We start from the raw sequence: 20,882 nt of genomic DNA on the forward strand, positions 1-20,882 counted from the left end.
GCCACAGGAGATCCCCGGCGCCCCTGTGGCTTCTCTCCCAGCACCTTCCCTTTTTTCTTTCTCCCCGTCCAAAATAAATGAGCTTTGGGGATGTGACTGTAGGGAGCGGTGGGACCGGCCGTGAGGGTAATTTTATTTAATTTTTCTGGCTACGGATCTGGGTATCCGGAGTCGCAAACCCCAGAAGCCCGTGAGCCTCTGGGCGGGATGCGGATCATTGGTGTTCAAGGGGAAAAACCAGCAAGGTGTCCGAAACCAAAGCAGTTAAATTAAATCATCAAAACCGTTCCTTGAGCCGCATATACCGATCTTAACATTGCCTGTCGGCAAGGGAAGATTTCTTTAACCGATTTAAATATTTTATTACTTACAAAGAAATGTTTTGCCAATAGATTAAATAGCTGGGAATCAACCACAGCTTGCAGAGGAGCTGCAGAAGTCTGGAGCATTCCTTAAAGAAAAGATCCACTTCGGGAGATGCGGGGTGGGATTTGGTTTCCCCTCGGGAGCGGGCAGGATCACAGACTTGGTCTGACTTCTCCCAGTCAAAATGGAGTTGGATTGTCTTCCCCTTAGAAACACAAACGAAAAATCCTGTGCTGGCTTCTGGCATTGCTGTGGCCGGAGAGTCAGGACAAAGGAAGGCCAGACACCATCCACTAAGGATGATTTAGGAATAATTAAATCAATCCCGGCACGATGCAAGAAGGGTGGATTAAAAGATGCCCCAGTGAAAGCTTAGTAGGATGTGGGTGGAAGGAGACCGACCTTCTCTTGGAAGGTCCCAGGAGAAATGCTGCTATTTGTGCAATAGGAGGCTTGGTCTGGAGGACTCATCCCAAACCTCGGGTCACTCCCCAGGCAAGTGCTCCCAGTTTGCGTGCGCTGGAGTGAATACGGGTTCGTTTTCTTTGTGAACCGGACAGGGCTGGGTGAAAACACGGCAAGGGCTTGTGTACAGGTCACAGTCGGGGCAGGAGAGAGCGGAAATGAAATTCAGTTTCGTTTTATTTTCAGTTTTCAACAGAAATCAACCTGCAAGATTTAGTCACAGTTGTATGTTGTGTACTAAATGGTTAAGACCTCTGGTTGTACCAGGAACGGGCTGGGAGCTGACAGGCCAACAGTCTGCTGGATAAAAGCACCAAAAGGGAGAGTGTATTTGCAAAAGAGAAGGAGCTACCCAGGGACGAGAGCTAAAAGGGGAAAACTTCGGTGAATGTTGGGCAAAACCCTCCTGCCGGTGAACCTTGCTGGGCTTCGGCACCCCGGTCAGAGGAGGGTGGAGCACAGTGCTTGAAATCTAAATTGTATCAAAATCGGATTTTTTTTCCCCTGTGGCACCAGGGAGAAAAAACCATCCGAGTTAACCGTGCCTCTGCCGTCCCGGGAGTTAACAGATTTGTCGGAGCTGAAGGAAAACTGTTGGAAAAGAAAATGGGTTTAGGAATGAATGAAGAAAGGTCTGATTGCAGGCAGGTCTCTTGCATTTGCATGCTGCTTTTGTTAGTAATGTTATCGATTTGGTGGAATCCTTTTGATTCTGGATAGCGAAGGGTATTTCTGAGACTTTCTGTTTAGGCTTTCTGGAATTGTAGGGCTGTTCTGAAATTCGGGTGAATTTTAGAAAAATACTTCCCCCCCTCTTTCGTTCCCCCTTCTGCCAGCTACACGTTTCTTAGTTTGATAATATATTTATCTATTTTCTTCGAACAAAGGCTGCAACGTTTTGTTTTGGTGGGTTTGATTTTTTGTTTTGGTTTATTGTTTTGGGGATTTTTTTTTTTGCCATCGGAGTGTTGGGGTTTTTTTTAATTAAAAAATTGCGTTTTGTGTACCAAGGGCGTTGGAAGGTGTGAGTTTTAACTCTCGGGGGAGTGGAAGTGGCCCGAGATCTCTCATCCACCCCCTGGAGAAAGGCTTTCATCCGTCTCAGCTTTCCAGCTGCTGATTTTTCAATCTGGTGGTCCCGAGCTGAGCACTGGCTGCACAGAGGCGGGTTGGGCTGCTGCCCGCCCAGGGCGGTCCAGGAGGATTTCCAGGGGATAATGGGGTAATAGAAACTGGCAGGGATCAACTAACAGGATATCAGCAACCTGGGTAAAGGAAGGGAGCTGGCACTGGCTCTGGTAGGGAAGGACTGGTAAAAAGCAGTGAGGAGCAGAGTCGATAAAACCTTCGGAGAATTCAGCCGAGGACCGGGGCTCCAGGGGAGGATTATTTGCTCCTGGCGATTGGAGAGGCTAAGGACCAGCAGCTGGGGAAGGGCTCAGCACCACTCCAGCTGGGGTGCTGAGGGAATGCTGCTTTATCTCAGCGTGACTATCAATGGGTTAAGAAACCTCTGGATGCAAGAGGAGGGGGGTGGTGGTTTTAAGGCAGGTCAGGGGTGAATTCGCTCTTCTGTCAGAGGAAGAGTGAGGGACAGGGACATCCCCAGGATCCCCATAAAAGAGAGCAGGGTCTGAGATGTAAAAGCAGGTGCCATCAATGCTGGTTGTGGGTGCTTGCTGCTGTGGAGGGATTTTTTCCAGAGGGAAGTCCCTAAAGGGAAGGTGATTTGTAATCGTTTGAAGTGCTGTCTTCTGGCATTTTCCTTTTCTCCTTTCACCCTGGCACTTGACCTTTTGTGCACAGAAATACAGGAGATGGGGTGGAAAAGCTATGCATTATCAGGTTGCCCAGGTTTCTGTAGCTTGTGTCCATGTCTCTGACTCTTCATCATCTTTGCTTCTTCTTCTTCTTATGTTTTTTGATCAAAGAGTTTTGCTCCCCTCAGGACAATCTTCACATCCTACCAACTGGAGGAGCTGGAAAAGGCCTTCAATGAGGCCCACTATCCTGATGTATACGCTAGAGAGATGTTGGCCATGAAAACAGAGTTGCCAGAAGACAGGATACAGGTAATCATATCTCTGGAACCCCCTTATTCTACCCCTCTCAGCCATGTTCATCCCTCCCTGAAGAAGAGATAGTGGCACGGGAAGGTTGCCCTTGCTCTGAACAAACCTCCCCAAGCTGTCTGCTCCCCTGCTCTCCATGAGGAGGATCAGCTGTTCTTGTCAGATTTGTGTTCGGTGCTGGTATGTCAAGATGTGTTGTACGTGGTGTGTTTAACAGAGGGAGTTCTAAATCACTGAAGGGGAACTGGTATACAAGGAAGGATTGCAGTGTTTTAGGTCCTGGTGGATTAGGCTAGAAAAGAGCCTCCCAGAGACCAGTTCTGGGTGGGAAGAGCTCATCTCTGCTCCTTTGGGCATAGAAGGATGCACAGGGATGTTGAAGGCAGCTAGGCTCACAGTGTGGGAATGAGTCCCAGTGAGGTGTTTGCACCCTTTCTGCACATTCACTGTGTTTGCCTCCTCAAGAGAAGATTCCCTGGTGTTTTTGTTTGTTTGTTTGGTTTGGTTTGGTTTGGTTTTTTTAAATGATTTTTAATGCTTGAGGTTGAATTGCATGCCAGTCCTGGTTTGGCATGGGGAGGTAGAACCAGGCTGTGTGGAGTATTGCCACTGTGTGGTGAATCCTCCTGCAGTAAGGAGAAGCCTGAGCTGCAGGGCCATGCCAGCACCAGTCTTCAGCATGCCTGACAGCCCTTTGCAAGTGATCATTACAGCCCAAAAGCTGAAGAAGACTTACGGGTGCTGCGTACAGTATAGGAGGCACAACAGGCTTGAAGAGACCAAACATGAAGTTCACAAGGGTGGATGACAGCAGCTTCTACTACCTCCCTCCTCCACATGCTTTGGTCCCATAAAGTTGCTTCTCAAGGCACAGGGATGTAATGGCCAAGTCCTGAAACCATGTTTGCTGGTGCAGGTGATGTTTCTTGGCTGGCTGCCAGTTAAACTGGCCTGGTCCCTGAACACTTGCAGCGGCTGCAAGAGACACTGGCTTGAGTGCTACGTGGCGTTCTGAGGGTCCTGGTTTCTCTGATTCCTCCTTCTGCTCAGTCCCTTCACAGGTACACCTGGTCTGTTCCTTTAGCCTGTGCTCTTTCTTTGCTAAAGAGATGGCTCATGAGGCTGCTTCCTCAAGGATTTAGAAAGCAGCTCACAGGGCACTGAGCATGATTATGCTGATGGTGGAAGCTGCTGAGGCATGACCATGCTCCTGGACAGGGGAGATCCTCCCAAACAAAAGTACAGCCCTTTTCCCCTCAGTCCTGAGACCCCCTCACTGCCTTCATTCATGTGCTCAATCAAGAGTGACAATTTTATAAAAGCAAGTTGTGCTTCTTAGCCTGCTTTGCTGGCAGTACTCCTGCTGGCCTAACAGCCAGTAGATTTTGTGCTCACAGAATTTCCAGCTGTCTCAAGAAATAATGTCCCATCATTTCATATCCTACCTGACACATTAGGATTTTGCTCTGAGCAACAGACCCTGATTCTTTGTCTCTAGAGAGAGCAGGCTGGATGGAGAGTAATTTCTCCATGTGAGACCCTGTCAAGAGGGGAGAAACCTGTTGGGAGTTTAGAATTTTCTGCACCCACCATCTGATGCTGGGCTGGAAAGAAGATCCTTCGATTTCCCATAAAGGGCCTTTTCAAGGAAGAGGTTTATCTAGTGGTACAGTATATATTGAACTGCAGAGGCACCATTTATCCTGTAGGAAGACAGTGCAGAACTGGGCACTGCATGTACTGCTTCAGCATCTGCAGCATCCTTCTAATTCTGAGACTCAGTTTTATCTGATTTGGAAGTGAAGTAGTGGGTAACTCTTTTCAGCACTCACTGACTTGATCTGCCAGCATGTCACTCTGCAGCTGTCTGATAAAACAGCTACCAACTCTTCCTATACTGCAGAGTTTTTAAGTCTAGGAGGGCTCCTTACTGTGGCCTCACTCTCTCAGATATCCAGTTAGACTTGGACAGCAGAAGCACCCCATGGTGTGGTTGTTGTGAACATCAGGTGTTGCTAATAGCACAAGTATTCCAGGAGAAATCACTCATCATGAAAGGACAACTCATAAGGAACAGCAGAAGTTCCTTGGCATCTGTTGTGTGAGAGCATGAGCAGCGTGCCAGGGTGGGCATCAGTGTCACTTAGAAGTCCTGAGCACTGAAGACAGGGGGAGAGGTGTTAGTGCCCACTGGTCTTTCCAAGGGGTCAACACCCAATTGTCCCTTACCATATATTTGATGAAGTTTCCTTGTCCATGCTTTTTCTTTGAGTCACAAGCCATGACAAGATAATTCCCAGCCTTGGTCATGCCTCTTGATATTTCACCTCGTGTTTCTTTTCAGCTTTAGCCCCTTCTTTATGAGGCTTACTCTTTCTCCCTTGTTATGATGTTCACAGTCTTTAAATAAATCTGAGTTATTTCTTCTCCTGGCTGTCACTTTTGGTTTTCATCATATCTTAAGCAAGCTGTGAAGATTTTTTATTAAATTACTCTTCATAAATCACACACTGGTCTCTTAATCATATGCTTGATCTTCTGTGAAGCCCATTCTGCCTGTTAGTCTTCCTAGAGGTAAGGGACCACATCCCTACAGCTGCATACTGGTTGTGTTCTCACCAGTTCAGCTGCACTTCTGATTCCTGACAGAAACAGCCTCAAATTAGCACTGGTCTATTTGCTAATTGCTTCCTTATCTCTTTATTTCTCTTTATCAAGTTCAGTCACTTCAAGATTTTTTAAAACAGGTGTTTGTTTTTTGTTTTTTTTTTTTTAATCTCCAGGTTTTTTCCTCCAGGCTTCTGGTTTTGTATGGCATTTGATTAGCTTTGGCTAACAAGCATAAGAACCTACCAGCTCTAACACTGGCAAGCGGTGGATGTTAGAGAAGGGTGTGAGAGCAGGGCAGCTGTCTAGTGATACTTATCGAGCAATGTGACAGCTTCTTGGGATATTGAACACATATAAATACCTTAACATCCCATGGCAGGGAGTTCTGCAGCAGAACTACACAAGTGAAGTAAATATTGCTTTGCACCTGTGGCATCACTTAAAGCCCCTTGGAAGAGTCAGCTGACAATGAATCTTTACTCCCTTCTTCAGAATGAATTTATAATTTCATGTAATCTTATGTGATGTGTTTTGCTGCTTTTTTCTTTGTGTGCATTTCTAACTGCTCAAGGGAGCTTTATATTTTTGCATTTTCATTGCAGCTTGCACCTTCTGTCCACATTGTTCTCTCCCTCTTATAGGTCATTATTGAAAGTGTTTGCTAAGATGGTTGTGAACATCTCGTGCTGTGGGTTTCACAACATTTCATGTGGGTTCCCCCTGAACCCACACCTGAGTAATATCTACCCCTTATTTTCATTCATGGAAATATTTCTCAGGAGGTAGTAGTCAAAGAGAAAGGAAATCATCTATGAAATTCAATATGAAAGTGAAATTCAAAGAGTGCAATTGAGAGAATGATATATAGGAACCACTTGCATGTAAAACTTTCAGCAGAACGCTACAGACAGCCATCAGGGGCCAAGAAAGTTATTGGTTTGAGAGAACACTGAATTCAGGAAAAAATACTCAGATCCTCCATTTAAAGAGAAGATGAACGTGAGTTGTGTTTTTTTCAAGGCAGTGCTCTTTCACATTCCATGCATCCTCCTCCTATCTTGAGCTGGCTGCTCCTAAAAGGAACATGAGCATCTTCACGTCCAGCAACATGGGAAAATAATTTAGTTTTCCTAGTGAGACAAATTTTTCACAAGTCAGACGAGATGTCACTGTGGCTATTTTACAAGATACTTGAAAACCACTACATTAATCAATGCATTTGAAAGTATATTCAGAAGATTATGAGTGCTGCTATTAGAATAAACCCAGAGCTTTCTGTAAAATCCAGGCAAGCTACGTAGATTTCTGTAGGGAAGTACATCCTTAATAGACTACTTGAAGCCTTCAAAATGTCCTCAAGCTGACAAATACTCTGACACATGACTTAAATCATTGTCATTCTCATAACAGGTACTCTAAAGTGTAATGTGTAGATTTTAGATAAGCTACTCATATTGAATTTATTAATATGGGACAGTTCCAAACTGTAAACACCAGTATCTACAATATTAAAGTTCAATAGAAGCTTGATATGATATGTGTATGTTTGTCATTACAGTATGTCTCCTACTGATAAAATAAATGGATGAATCAGTTCAGTATTTCCAAAAAATAAGATCCCGACTGCCATTGTGGAGACACTAGATTCACTTCTTAAGGGAACTAATTCATTAAAAAAGAGAACAAAAGTGCTAACAATTGTCAGTTCTTGATTTTAAATTATTGTATGGTAATTACATGGATGAAGATTTTTAGGACAAAAAAAATTGCTCATGTGAGCAAAAGGAACACCGAGGAAATGTTAGTGGCATGTGTGGGGAGTGGGGATTGTGTATCGAGAGAGCTTTGTCAGGCAGCTAAAAGGTCAACTTTGCTTAAAATCAAATAAAAATCAACTAAAACTCTATAAATGAAAATGTATTGGTTTAGCTCCTATCAGCCTAACAGATTTCAGTGTCACTGTGTAGCCCCTTAGGAGTTGAATGGGGATGGAGGAATTGGGACTGGGGGGTCATCCAGGGGGAAGCATTTGTACCAGCACTGTTTTCCAGAAGAAGAAGCTTAACTTGCTTCAGTTTTGCAAAAAACATTCTTATTTAGGGATGAACGTAACTTGGAAAGGCTTGAGGCTTACACTGAGCTCAGGAGCAAATCCACAGAGTCCCCTCAGAAATAGGAAGTATGAATGAAAAATTGCCTTCGTGTAGCTTTAGCAGCCCTGGCTTCTCCCTGTCCCACCAGCTTTTCCTGTCTGCTGCAGAGCATTGAATTGTCACCCTAATCTTCTGGTGTGTGTGGAGTGGGGATGATTGCTCCATGCAGTTACTGACAGGTCCTGAACATGAGCCTGGAATGGCTGCTAAGGAGTCTCTTAGTGCTGCAGAAAGTAGTAATGGTGTTGTTTTTTCTAAGCTTATGCTGGTCACTGTTAGTCTCAGTAAATGGAGCCCTGTCTATTCTGGCTAAAACTTTGGGTGACTCCATCCTTAGGAGACAGAAAATTCAGCACGAGGCACAAAGCCAGCAGGTTCCCACCTGTATCTCCATAGGGCACAGTCACAGAGATCATGTAGCTGGAGGGAAATTGCTAGAGCAATGAGGGTGGCTGGAAGCAGGTTACAGAGGTGATGGAGAACTGTCCCAGCCAGCCGTTTCAAAACATTCAGCTGTTTTGGTGGGTGGTGGTTTTGTTTGTTTGTTTGTTTGTTTATTTAAAGAATGCTGCAGGCCCTGCAAGAAGTTAATAATGAAACAGAGCTGAGCAGCTAGTTCTGGCTACCTTTCCCAATGATTCCTGAGCACTGAGGCAAGCCACAGCAGTATGATACCAGCTAAGTGTCATTAACTTCCCCTGTGCTTTCAGAAATTTAGGAAGTGTACAAGTGAGAGTAATAAAACTAATCAAACTTACTGGCTTGGTGAGAATATTATTATGAGTGTTTCTCATGGCGTGTGGTGCATCTCAGCCTCCATGTCTTTGACTGGTATGTGAGGAGTTCATCCACTTTGCTGGCTCTTCAATAACATGCTTGTTTAGTTGATCTAAATTCATATTAATTTCAATTTTTCAATTAAGAGTTCTTTAATTTGGCCCTTTCTGTAAGAGAGTGTTTTCGTTATCCTTTATCTATGGCCTGTTTTCAGTCCATGTGCTAGAAATTCGTTTACAAGGTAATTACTATTGCTGCAAACAGAGGGGCTGGGTGATGGGCAAGTGCAGGGGCCCAGGCAAGACTTCCCAAAGGGATTGCCCTCTGAAAAGTTTTATGCTGCATGTCTATGCACAGTGGAAAAAAAATTAAGCAGGAGACAGGAAGGAAGATGGAGGGCTGGGAACAACCCTTCAGGTCTGCTGTGAAATGGGGACTGATCTGCTTGTCAATAGACCATACAGGTTACCTGCCCAGCTTGTGGGATTTACTCTGCTACACCTGGGGTTGTAGGTGCAGTTTGGAAGGTGCTTTTTAGTGCAGAGATGGAGGTATAGAGGAATTAATATTTCATATACCCAAGTACCACTTTATCCCTCTATGTTCAGTCCCTGAGTTGCTTCAGCCACAGACAAATTTTCTAAATGGGACAGAAAATCAAATAAAGCCAAACTTGCTTGTCTTTGTCATCTGCTCTGTTCCTTGCAAGATGTTTATGGCTGTCAGAGCATAAGGGACAGTGGGGGTTGGGTGTGCTCCTCCACAGTATTGGGAGGGAAATGGGGCTCCTTCCTTGGAGCTTGTCCTTCTTCATGGTTTGGAGAAAACATCACTAAGGGTCAGATACCTTCTAGTGTTGCAGCACTTAAGCTCCCTGTGAGAGGTAAGACAGGCAGGCAGCAAGGAAGGGCTTTCCCCCTTATGGCCAGGACAATGAGGAATTGCTGTGCAGGCTTAATGTCAGGCTGTAACAACTAGAGTGTCTTCCCTGCGTTTATCCCTCTTAACAGCTGCAGTTTAAGGTTGACACTCCTCTGAGTTAGTCTAGGAGGCACTGTGGTTCCTCCATCACTTGAACACTTCCAGAAATTCTACTCTCAGCCTGTGTGTTTGGAACACTTGCATTCACTCCTTCTTTTAATTACCAACTTTCTTTTCACTCCTCTGATACTGCTATAGTTTTCCACAGCTGATATTTAAAAAGCAATTGGGCAGCCCAGCAAGTTCAATAGTTAATTCCCCTCCAGCCTTCGGATGCCTGGCAGAGGGACCAGCTGATTGTTGTGTGTTCAGATTTTTCTTTAATGACTCTGTATCATAAAGTTTCCATCCTTTCCTGACTTTGAATAGAGATTTTTTTAACAGTTCAATAACACAGACACTTTAGAGACATGGTTAATTTACTCTCCCCTTTATTTCTTAATGGATCTATTTTTCTCTGTGCTGTTTATCTTTTACCCTGATAGATCTCAACAAGTTTTTCCTATTCTTCTCTGGCAGCATGAACCTCCTCTGCCTTTTCATTGTCTGTCTTTGTGGGTGTTCTGCAAGCCACATTTTGCACAGAACTGTGCAGAAATATTTAAAAAATGCTACCATCTGCTTCATGCACCAAGCTGTTGAGAAGTCTAGTCCTCATTTGACATAGAGATGACCATGATCTCCCTACATGCAAAGCTAACAGGTCCTTCTGTGGAGCAGAAAAGAGAAACTGAATTGAAGAACAAACTGTTGCTACAATGTCCAACAGCAAAAGTGGCTTTCAGAGACCACCTTCATCAGAAGTTGTGAGAAAGCATTAGGCTCCCTTCTGTCTACTCTGAGCAGCACTGCTCTAAAAGCAGCAAGAGATGTTCAGTTTAGGACTTTCCTGGTGTGATGATGACCATGACTGAAATCAAGGCTTCTCTGGCTGAGTGACAACTGAGGGTGGATCCCTGCCTGGGATACCTTAGCCTGGGTGAACTAAGCATGAGACATATCTGAGAATGCCCTGGCGAGTGTGGATGTGCTGCAAGCAGCATCCATGGGTGGGTTTTGTGTTGGCAGCTCTGCAGGTCACACCATTAGCATTAGTGCTGTGCACTAGCCCAAGCAGACAATGTTGGCTGTAGGTGTCAGTGGAAGAGCAGTGTTGAGTGTCTGAAACTTGTGTCTTCTGCAGTTAAAAGGTGTCATGTGAAAATTCCTGGACTCTTGAGTTACACACAGAAGGTGAAGGGCACACTGAGCTGAGGAACAGGTAGAGCGAGGAGCAGACACTTGGTTAGAGTAGAGCTCTAAAGGGCCACCCCAGTGCAGCCAACATACGCCAGTCCTGACTTCTTGGGTGGTGGTCAGGGGACAGATCACTCTTCTGTCCTGCTCTTTGATTCTGGTGGTCCTCCTTCCCTAGATTCAAGAGATCCTGGTGAAAGATTTGCTGAGGTTGGGCGATTAGATGTCTAGTTGCATGAAGCAAGGAATTGCAAACACTGTCCTTACAATGTATGTACCTTCCCAGGGGAAGGTTGTAAAGGACTGCAACTTTCTCCTTTTGGTGCTCAGTCCAAGCTGCTGTATAGGAACTTATTACAACCTGTTGCAACATTTTGCAATACATAACACATTTCAATATGTATCTTCCAGCTAATGTTTCTATGCACAGGAAATTCCTGCCCATTTGTGAGCCCATGCTGTGAGCACAGGGCAGGGCCTGAGCATTGTCTAGGGAAACAAGGGTCACCAAATAGTGCAGCAGACACCATCTCCTGCTGATGCACAGCCTCAGGATCCTTTTTAATTTATTTTTTTTCTGGAGAAGGCCAGAGTGCACTTTTGGCCTTTGCTCTGTGTGTACTCATAAAGAGAAGACAGTGCTCTGCAGCCTCTCAGGAAGGCTGGTATCCCAAGCGTTGATTTTGGTGCCCATTGGAAGGCATCATGGAAGGGGATGTGCTGGTTCTTCCCCAGCTGCCCTGACTTGCTTTGCTGTAACATGACGGTGATAAAGGTGTGTCCCCACATGTTCACAGAGTGCGTTGCATACAGATGTTTGTGAAGACCTATGCTAACTTTTCCTCTGCTCCAGGGAAGCTGCAGAGCAGTCTTAGCAGGGAAAAAGGAGGCAACATGAAATTACACAGACAGGATATCAGTTTGGTTAATGGAGCCAGGCATTGTGAGCACCCAAAGGATGGATGCTCTGTGCAGTATCACCCTAGAAATGTATCCTCGAATCTGTGTGGACTAAGATGATGCAAGCTTTCCTGTGTTGGTCGTACACCCACAGCCCTGATGTTTTTCCTGTTTTTCCATCGGATTCTTAGGAATAGAGGAATTTGGGTGTTAATCTGCCATGTCCCAGCATCTGGCAGCCTATATAGAGCCATAGCTCCAGCTAAGTTGCTGGTCAGCTGGCATAATGAGCTGACCACAATGAAGTCAGTGTCTGAGGGATGCATTTGCAGTGCAGATGTGCTGCACAGATGGGATGTGTGCTGAACCACTGATCTTGCTATCCCTACCATGCACATTGTGTGCATGCTTGTTTTTCTCTGAAGAAGATGGGAGCTCTGCACCTGATCTGCACCAGTTCTCCACTTTTTGAAGGTTACATGCCAACAAGTGAGAAAACATGTCATCACATGAGGTGGCAAGGCCAGGTGAAAACCCCAGATTTGCCAAGGGGATACAGTTTAAGATGTGTTCTGAGGTAAAGAGGGATTTTATGGCTTTGGCTGCATAAGTCAGATAAATCGCAACTAGTAGCTATATTTGGCCCATGTTGTGCTTTAAGGAGCAGGATTCAGAGGCAGGTCTGGCCTGCAGGACTGGTGGCATGGCACATACAGTTTTCTAGGTGCTGTATTGAGCCTGTATTCAGTGTGTGCCTGGTGCAAATTTAGCTGGAGACCCATGCTGGGATGGCCCATCATGTCTTTGCTCAAGAGGTATGAGTGCCATCTCACAGCTCATCTCAGTGTGTGTGGTTTGACCTGGTAGCTGAGTGGGTCAGACATGACTCCAACTGTTACCAGGAAGGGGTTTTGCCATGCCATGTATAGGAATTGCTCTTTCTAATGCGAGCTCAGAGAGCTCTTTCCCAGTGTTCAGTGAAAGGAGGGATGATGAGTCCTCCAATCAGCTATGCAGCCCATGTGCAACCTTTACTGCTCTCATTTAACTTCATACCCAGTTTACACCAGCCATAGAAAGTGATGTCACTGTAAAGAGTGCCAATAATTTTGACATTACATTTGAAAAGACAGCAATAAACCATTTCCAGGATTGTACAAGTGGTGCAGTCTCCCTCAGCAGCCTGGGGACAGGAAACTTTCCTAAGGGTGATCACTACAGGGAAGGGGTTTGAGGAAGCCCCAGGACCCAGTCAGACCTTACACTCTTGTGGAAATTCATAATAAAGCCCCAGGACCTGGGAGTGCAGATGCAGAGATGCTCACAGAAAGCTATGTGGCTGTTCTTTGGAGTGCTCACGTCCTCAGATTGGACCTGGCCAGGGCCACCAGCCCTGCCTGATATGAGGGTGAGGACATGGCTTTTTCTTTCAAAGAGATTTTAATTTTTAATAGTCTTGTTGTGGAGGCTTGGGTTGGAAAGGAAAAAGGTAGAAAGGGAGGTGTGTAGTTGTCAGAAGGAGATGAGGGCTGAGATGTTAGCAGGACTCCAGGTGTGGAGGTAAGCTGGAGGTGCTCTCTGATCTGCAGCTGGACCTGCCAAAGGGCTCCAAGGGCAAAGTGCCAGGTATGCCACTGGATGTGACTTCAGGAGCAGCATTCTGCTGTGAGAAGAAAGGTGAGCCCAACCAGGCTTTTCTAGTCAAGGAGAGGAGGAATCAGTGTGCAGGAAAAGGTGAAAGTGAAATACACTGAAATACAGAGCTTCTTCATGCCAGAGTACACACTGCTGCACTGTGTGTACACTGAGGTGACAGGATCAGTCCAGAGCAGTGTGGTGGTGAAAGGGTTATCACCAACTATAGGCTGTTGGCATGGGTTTCTGAGTGTTTCCCAGAGCAGGTAATGCCAGAGGGAAGAGGTCTGGAGTATGAACATGAGGAGTTCAGCTTCTGCAGGGTTCAGCCCAAGATGGCTGGATCCCTAGAAGGGTGTGGTGCTGAATGGTCCTGAGTGTGCTGGGGTTAGAAAGCCATCAGCACAACAGGTGGGGCCATGACAGTGGATTACAACCCGAGACAATGTCACAGGAGAAGTCCAGGAAGCTCCCAGGCTGCCTGGCTGAGGAGCTCAGGGTTCCTCTGCTGTGTCCTCACTTGAAGAGCTCAGTATCAGCAATTACTTCTTTGCAGGGACCTTACAGAGTCATAGGTTGGCTCCCCTGGGATGGTTTGTGGCAGGGGACTTGTCAGAGAGCAAAGACGACAGGGTAAAATGCCTTTTAGTCTGTGGGTGGGGGAGATGATCTCTGGGTTGCTGATGAGGGAACTTGGTATTTTGTCCCTTGCCTTAGTTTCTGGTTTGCCAACAGCCGGTGCAGCTGCTCCCTGTGACCCGGCAAAGGCGTGTGGTAGCGGGGCGAGTGTTGGTGTGTGTCTGTGCATCTGTTTGTGGCCATCTAGTGGACATTTCAGCACGGACCGGCTTGGTTTAGGACCGTCTTGTGCTCCATAAAGCTTGCTATCCAAAAGACCCCTGCTGAAGTGCTGTGTCAAAGGCAGTATGTGAGACTCGGTGAAGTAAAAATTCACCGTATTGAGCCTGTAATTTGCCTCTAAGGGCTGAGGAATGCTTGGGCAGGCAATATACCATTATTTTATTCAAAAGACAAAATTGACCACTATGAATTCTCTTGTCTGTGTGCCCAGGCTGGGAAAGCAGGAACCAATGGTTACAGTGAAGATGTTTAAGTTGAAACAATACAGAAGCAATACACAGTAACACTCCAGATACCTTAAAATGTCACTTTGCTAATTCAGATTCCTGTCTCACGACTAAACTCTAGGAGATTTCTCTCTTTAGCAGACAATGTTTCAGGAACTGATTAGGTAAACAAACTAACTAATATGATGAATGCAGATAGCAAGGACACATTGAGTCTCATATCCCTTTGCAAGATGAGAGATTCCTCCTACTACAAATTGTTCTTCTACATCATCAATAATCCAAAGAAGAATTGGTCATCATTTGTGATTCAGAGGAGGAAACTGGTAAGAATAACCTTGCCAGTCTTGACTATGAAACACTGCATCCCTGCACAGGGTGCCTTCACTTTTGCAGCTTTGGGCAGTGGGCATTGAGAGTGAGAATGGGGTTATGATTAGAATTAGAAAAAAAAACCCTTTATAAAGCTTCTCAGTACTGTTGGTTTTGGTAAGGGGGACTCAGAAGGACAGGCATGTGGAACAAGCACCCAGGATATGACACTGAAGGTGCTGGTATTTGCTGCTATCTTGGATCCTAGGCTGCAGCTGCTCTTGGAGGAGGCAGTGTCAGTGTGACCTGCCTCCCGGGGTTGGAGAGTGTGTGATGCTGAGCTCTGGCCAAATGATGGGGCAGATTCTTTCTGAGCAAGGCATTATGTTACCACCCTTTCTTCACTTTTAGAGTAGATTCTGCAAGGTCATGAGTTTTGGTCTTGCAGCTTTTCTTTGCCCAGAGGACCAAAGCTGATGCGTATGGAAGTGCCTGTGGTTTCTGCAGGGTGCCCAGACATACCCATTTTGCAGTGCCTACTGTGCAGTGAGCATCATCTTATCCTGCTGCTGGTGCATGGAGGGTGGGTGTCTGGCAGCCTTGTCAGAGATGTGCTGGGCTGCTGCCTCCAGCTCAGCCGGGCTGGTCACCACCCTGGATCCAGCCCTTGGTATACCAAAGGCAGCACTCATGGGGCTCAGGAGCAGCTCAGGAGAAGGCTTTGGGTTGTTAAACATCAAGTGTACATGCATGGGCTGAACTCCTATGCTAATGTGTCTCATGAGGAGCAAGACATACCTGTCCTTTTTACTCTGTTGTTCAGTTTTTAAGAGTAGATTTCCTGGAACAAGCTCCTCATCTTTCACAGAGTGTGCTCACATGATAATAAAAAGCTGTAAATCATCTTAAGATGTAGCATATTACTCAAAAAAATCCTCTGTGCATCAGATTCTCACAGCTTTGCACAATCATCTGATGTGTCTAAAATTAATTAGGGGTTTTCTCCACTGGTTGTAGAGTGTGAAAGTGCAGACACAGCCTTCACCATACCCTGGGCTGTGCAATGAAGAACCAGATGAAAGCAAGTGAGGAGGAAGGTGTGTGGTACACAGCCAGCTCAATAAAGCATTTCACTAAGCTGAGCTGACCCATGTGAAGGGGAGGGGCCAGACCAAACATGGACAAACCTAAACATCACTTGAAGCAGGATGAATTTTACAGAGCCAGAGGAAGTTGTAAATATCTCCATGCAAAAACAACTGCAGCCAAAGAAGTCACAGAATACCAAACACACAAGGGAATAGAAGTATAAGGGTGAAAACCACCTCAGTCAAGAGAAGAAAACTGAGGTGCCAATAATAAACATTCAGAAGGCGTGGCTGATAAAGCAACACAGTTGAAAATACCTCAGAATGACTAAAACCAGTATGCAATTCAGCTTAGAATTGAGGCATAGGAAAATGTTCATAACACAGCAAGAAAGCTGAAGAAAGCAGTTAGATCTTCTCCCAGAAGAAAGTCCCACTGATGGAGCCAGATGAATGAGGGCAACATCCTGAAAATGAGCCACAGGGAATAATTCTGCTGATCCAATATGGTGTGGGGGCTGCTGGTGCTGTGCTGGAGCTCTTTCCTCTGTGCTGTTCTGGAGGGGCTTGTGGCAGAGGTGCTGGGCTGGGTTCTGATCCCAGCAATGGTCACTATTTAGCATCATTAGTTTCACTTGACTTCATTCCTGAGATCAATATAAAGCTTCTGGTATTAAAGCAAGATGGACAGTCCTCCCAACCTCTCTTCTACTAGAAATTCTGTGATTTAAAACTTCCATTTTCCCAAGTCAAAACCAAGAGGAAATTCCCATCAACAGAAAAATTTGGTTTGGGAAATCTTAGAACGATCTTACTAAGGTGTTGATCTCATTTTGGTTTTCCCATTTGCTTTTAGACATAGATTTTGCATGTCTTAGGTGGGTGAGATTGAAATACAACATTCAGAAGAAAGCCATGGACAATTTTGATTATACTTCCACTGGCTGGACACAGTTTTTGCTGTGTGATTGAATCAGTATTTTTTCATTGAAAATTTTCCACTGGCTCTAGTCAAAATTGGATTGTCAAAATTGGCAAAGCTTCTGCTGTCTCCAGTATTTGAGTGGCTCTGCCATTGGAAAGGGGATACTCCATGGCAGCCAGTTTAGTGTCAGCTGATTTAGTGGCAGCAGGCAGTGCTGGGGCAGGTGAGCCCCAAGGAGAAGGGCAGAGGAGCATAAGGTAGGGGAGAAGATATTTGGGCCATTAAAGTGGGAGAGAGAGCTGATGAAAGCATCAGTGAGGAGGCACCTAGCTAAAAGAGGATTCAGGAGACTTAAAAAGGTTGCCTGCTTGGTACTTGATGGAAAAGCCTATTCTTGGTTGAGATCCCAGGTATGGCAACTGGTGACAAACACAGCTATAGAGCCCCAAGCCCTGCAAGCCGCTCTGGATAACAAGGAAAGGTGTCAGTGCAACCCCAAACCGAGGCAGATTTGCAGTTGCTGTGCCTTGGGTTGTGCAGGAATTTCTCCCTGAAGTAAAGCGGGGAGGTCTGTGGCAAGGGATGTAAGTGGTTTACCCAGGTGGAACAGGCAGGATCCCCCTCTGGGCCCTGGTGGATTGAGCTGCCCCTTTGCAGCATGGAGGTGTCTGGGGTGGCTGCCCCTCTGCCCCCGTCTGGTGGGTGTGATGGCCACAAGTGTTTTTCCTGAGGGTGGAGATGGAGCAAGCTGATCCTTTCCAGTTCTGTCCTCTGGGCTCTGGGAGCAGGAGGAGTGCATGGCCTGGAGTGAGGGACTCTGCCAGCATCCTGCTGACTGCATGGCCGAACCTGTGTGGCACACAGGCATGGAAAAGTGAGTGGAGAGAGGAAGCTAAGCACTCCTGAGAGTCCTTGCTCAGGTGGATTTGCAGCCATCCATGTTCCAGGGGTTTCATAGTATCAGTATGAAAGTGTAAATCAGACTGTTTATCATGCAGAGGAGGTAACATATGTGGCACAGCAGCCTGTCTGTAAAATCCCCTCTGAACATGCACAGAGTGTCTTCTGCTGGGAGAAGATGGGATCACAGCCACTGGGACCACCACGCCAGCCACCCTGCAGAGCTCCCTTTGGGGAGTGGCTGGCTGGGCTCCCAGGGAAAGGCCAAGAGTGGCTGTCACCAGTGCTAGCAAGCCACCTGCCTACCCTGCAGCTCTGTCCCCGTAAGGCTTTGGTGCTGGGCAGTTCCCCTCTGCGCAGGTAGAAGAGGCAAGCTTGCCTTGCCAGCTGAGAGGAGGATTCACTCTGTGGCATCAGTCCCGTGGTCCCCAGGGCAGAGCTGGGGGTTTGCCCCACCCCACCAGTGCTCCCCACGGCAGCCCGAGCTCCCCCATGGCTACGGGTGGTGGGGACAAGAGAGGGTTAAGCTGTCAGCTCTGTAATGTTAAACAGGTGTCAAAGGCACCTCCATATATCTGCAGATTGAAATCAAATTCTTTGCAGTATAAAAAGATAAATTACCCAGGCGATTCCCGCCTCATCCCACTCATCAGGCCAGCGCCAGACGGCAAGCAATTTTTTTTTTTAATGTGCTAACGACCTAATCAAGCAATCAAGTCGGAGAAGATTGCAGAGTGACCCCGAGCATCCATCTGCCAGCGAGACCCCGCCATTCATTTCCATTCTGCCGTGTACTTTCCGGGAAAGAGAGGGGAAAAAAATAGAAAAGAAATAAAAAAAAAATCCTAAACAAATTAACACCCAATTTTCTGTGACTCTAATTAGTTAAATGAGGAGGTGTTTGGGGTGTCCACAGGGAGGGAGGGGCTGCCTCTCAGAGAGGGGCCTGGTAACTTCATGGCATTAATTAGCGCAGGTCAATGGCGTGGTTCCCTGGGGACCAGCTGCTTTAATTTCCCGTGATATTTCAGTGCCTGAGGCCCATCGATTCAAACTGAAATTAACTTATTTTTCAATCAGGCCTGGGCTGCCCCTGGGGCTGACTCTTCCTTTGCCTCCTTCTGAATAGACCTCGAGCAATTTTTCATCTAAAGCTGATGCCTCTGCTCGGCAGGAAGGGAGGGGAGTTGGGGAAGGAGGAGGGCGAGGGAGACAAGAGGAATGGAAATCGGAGAGAGAGCGCTAATAGATTTTTGTGAGCATCTCCCCCCTCCCCACCATCCCCCCCCACTGCTCTGCTTGCTGCCCCCCAGGTCACAGCTCAGAGATTATTCTGCCAATTTTCTGAGAAGATGAGGGGCTTTTCAAACTGGGAATTCAGGGCAAAGCGCACAGATCAGCTTCCCCCTTCTCCCGCCTCTCCCCAGCACCCACCCCCATCCCAGCCCTCCCTGCCCGCAGCCCTGCGCTGCAGCTCAGACACCCAGTAAATAATGAAAGAAAATCCCAGGCACAAGAGCCAAAAGCTGCTAGAAAAAGGCACTGTGATGGTAAATTAATTACATCCTGCAGAGAGGGATGGGACCTGCCCTCACGCTTGGCCCTCGCTGCTCCTGCAAGGGAGGGAGAGAGAGATACCCTGCAGCTGCTGCAAGGGGGAAGAGACTGCAGTGCTTTTGGGATGAGCATCCACACATCTTCCTTCATTCTGCTGCACAAGCACACCGTTTTCCCCCTTGGGAAGGGGACTGACAGACCATCTCCCCCAAAAAAATCATGTACCCCCTTGTCGCCCACCTCAGGTTTGGTTCCAGAACCGCCGGGCCAAATGGCGGAAGAGGGAGAAGTGCTGGGGCAGGAGCAGCGTGATGGCCGAGTACGGGCTCTACGGTGCCATGGTGCGTCACTCCATCCCGCTGCCCGAGTCCATCCTCAAGTCTGCCAAGGATGGCATCATGGAGTCCTGTGCCCCTTGGCTCCTGGGTAAGAGAACAGCCACCTTTGTGAGGGTTGGTGAGTGGGTCAAGGTGAAACGAGGGGATGCGATGAAGAAGCTGGAGCTGTGTTGAAAACATGGGTGAGGGTGGCAGGGCAAGGTCCCCCCACCCTGCAACCCCACTCTCCCCCAAGGGCCCTCATCAATAGGGTCTGACTGCTCATCCAAAATCACTTCTGGTCCTTGGATCCTGACCTGCAGGATCTGGCTGGGGCAGGAATTTGCCCATGCACAGCACAGGATGGTGTTATCTTTAACTCTCTCATGCCCAGCCCTGGAGCAGGGGCTCCAACCCTTGTCCAAGGCAGGAGATCATCCTGATCTGACTCCTGCAGTTCTGTGGTGCTGTATGGGGTGCTGGGACCCCCAAATGCACTCTCCTTGCCCAAGTCCCAGGGGAACACCCTGCAGCCTCCTCCTGTTCTTGGCACTCGTGGGAGCTGCATCTCTGCCTAGTTTTGCTTTGTTTTCTGTACAGACAGAGGTAGCAGCTACCCTACCATGCTCCTGCTCTTTGCTTCCTGCTTTCTGACCTTTCAGGCTGGTTCTGCCCCAAAACTAGTATCTGGCATCTTGATGACAGGCTGTCCTGTCCTTCTGTCTATGTGATACTGAGAGAGGCAGAGGGATGGGTTTTGTGAGGAGTGGATTGATGGAGGAATAGCTAATGGAGGATCTCCCTCACCAGCCTTGATGAAGTTCAGGCAACTGTTCTGCTGCTTGAGACCCTCGTCCCCACACAGGGACAAGTTAGCTTTATGTTGACAGGAAGAAACAGAAGGGAGAGTAATTATAGACATTCTGGGGCAGCCCCAAGGGCATGAATGCTGGGGCTGGGCTGCCCCAGTGGGCAGCTGCCTTGCCTGGGCTACCCTTGCATGGGGGCCAGAGCAAGCACCTCGCCGTGACTGCTGTGTGAAGTGAGGGTTTCTGCTTTTCCTTAATTCTGGCCTCTCTTTATCTTTGCTGTTTTCAGTTCAAGATGGCTTTCCCATGCCCAGGCGCTTTTCTAAACCCGAATACCAACAATTCTTTTTAGGGATGCACAAAAAGTCTCTGGAGGCAGCGGCTGAGGCGGGGAGGAAGACGGAGGTGGAGCGCCAGGCCCTGCCCAAGCTTGACAAGGGTGACAAGGAAGAGAGGGGCCCGGATCCCAAAACCACCATTTCCCAGGAGGAACTGAGAGAAAACAGCATTGCTGCCCTCAGGGCCAAAGCTCAGGAGCACAGCACCAAAGTCCTGGGGACCATCGCTGGGGACGCCCCTGCTCCAGGCAGGAAGACAGAGATGGGGGAGGAGGCGGTGGCAGCGGAGGATGAGCGACAGACAGAGAAGTCAAACTCATCACAGAAGGAGGAGAAGCTGATCTAGGGGGGAA

At 47.2% G+C, this 20,882-nt stretch overlaps 1 protein-coding gene across 1 annotated transcript; it reads left to right on the forward strand.

Moving 5' to 3' along the window:
• Window positions 1-207: 207 nt before the first annotated feature.
• On the forward strand, window positions 208-20,875 carry VSX2 (visual system homeobox 2). The gene is made up of 4 exons (XM_009993950.1): window positions 208-245; window positions 2,780-2,903; window positions 19,311-19,491; window positions 20,544-20,875. Exons 1-4 carry the CDS (start codon window positions 208-210, stop codon window positions 20,873-20,875), a joined length of 675 nt encoding a protein of 224 aa, XP_009992252.1.
• The last annotated feature ends 7 nt before the right edge of the window (window positions 20,876-20,882 follow it).

The sequence above is a fragment of the Chaetura pelagica genome, unplaced genomic scaffold, assembly GCF_000747805.2.
Source record: "Chaetura pelagica isolate M959 unplaced genomic scaffold, ChaPel_1.0 scaffold11, whole genome shotgun sequence".
In the NCBI taxonomy this organism is placed as follows: domain Eukaryota; kingdom Metazoa; phylum Chordata; class Aves; order Apodiformes; family Apodidae; genus Chaetura; species Chaetura pelagica.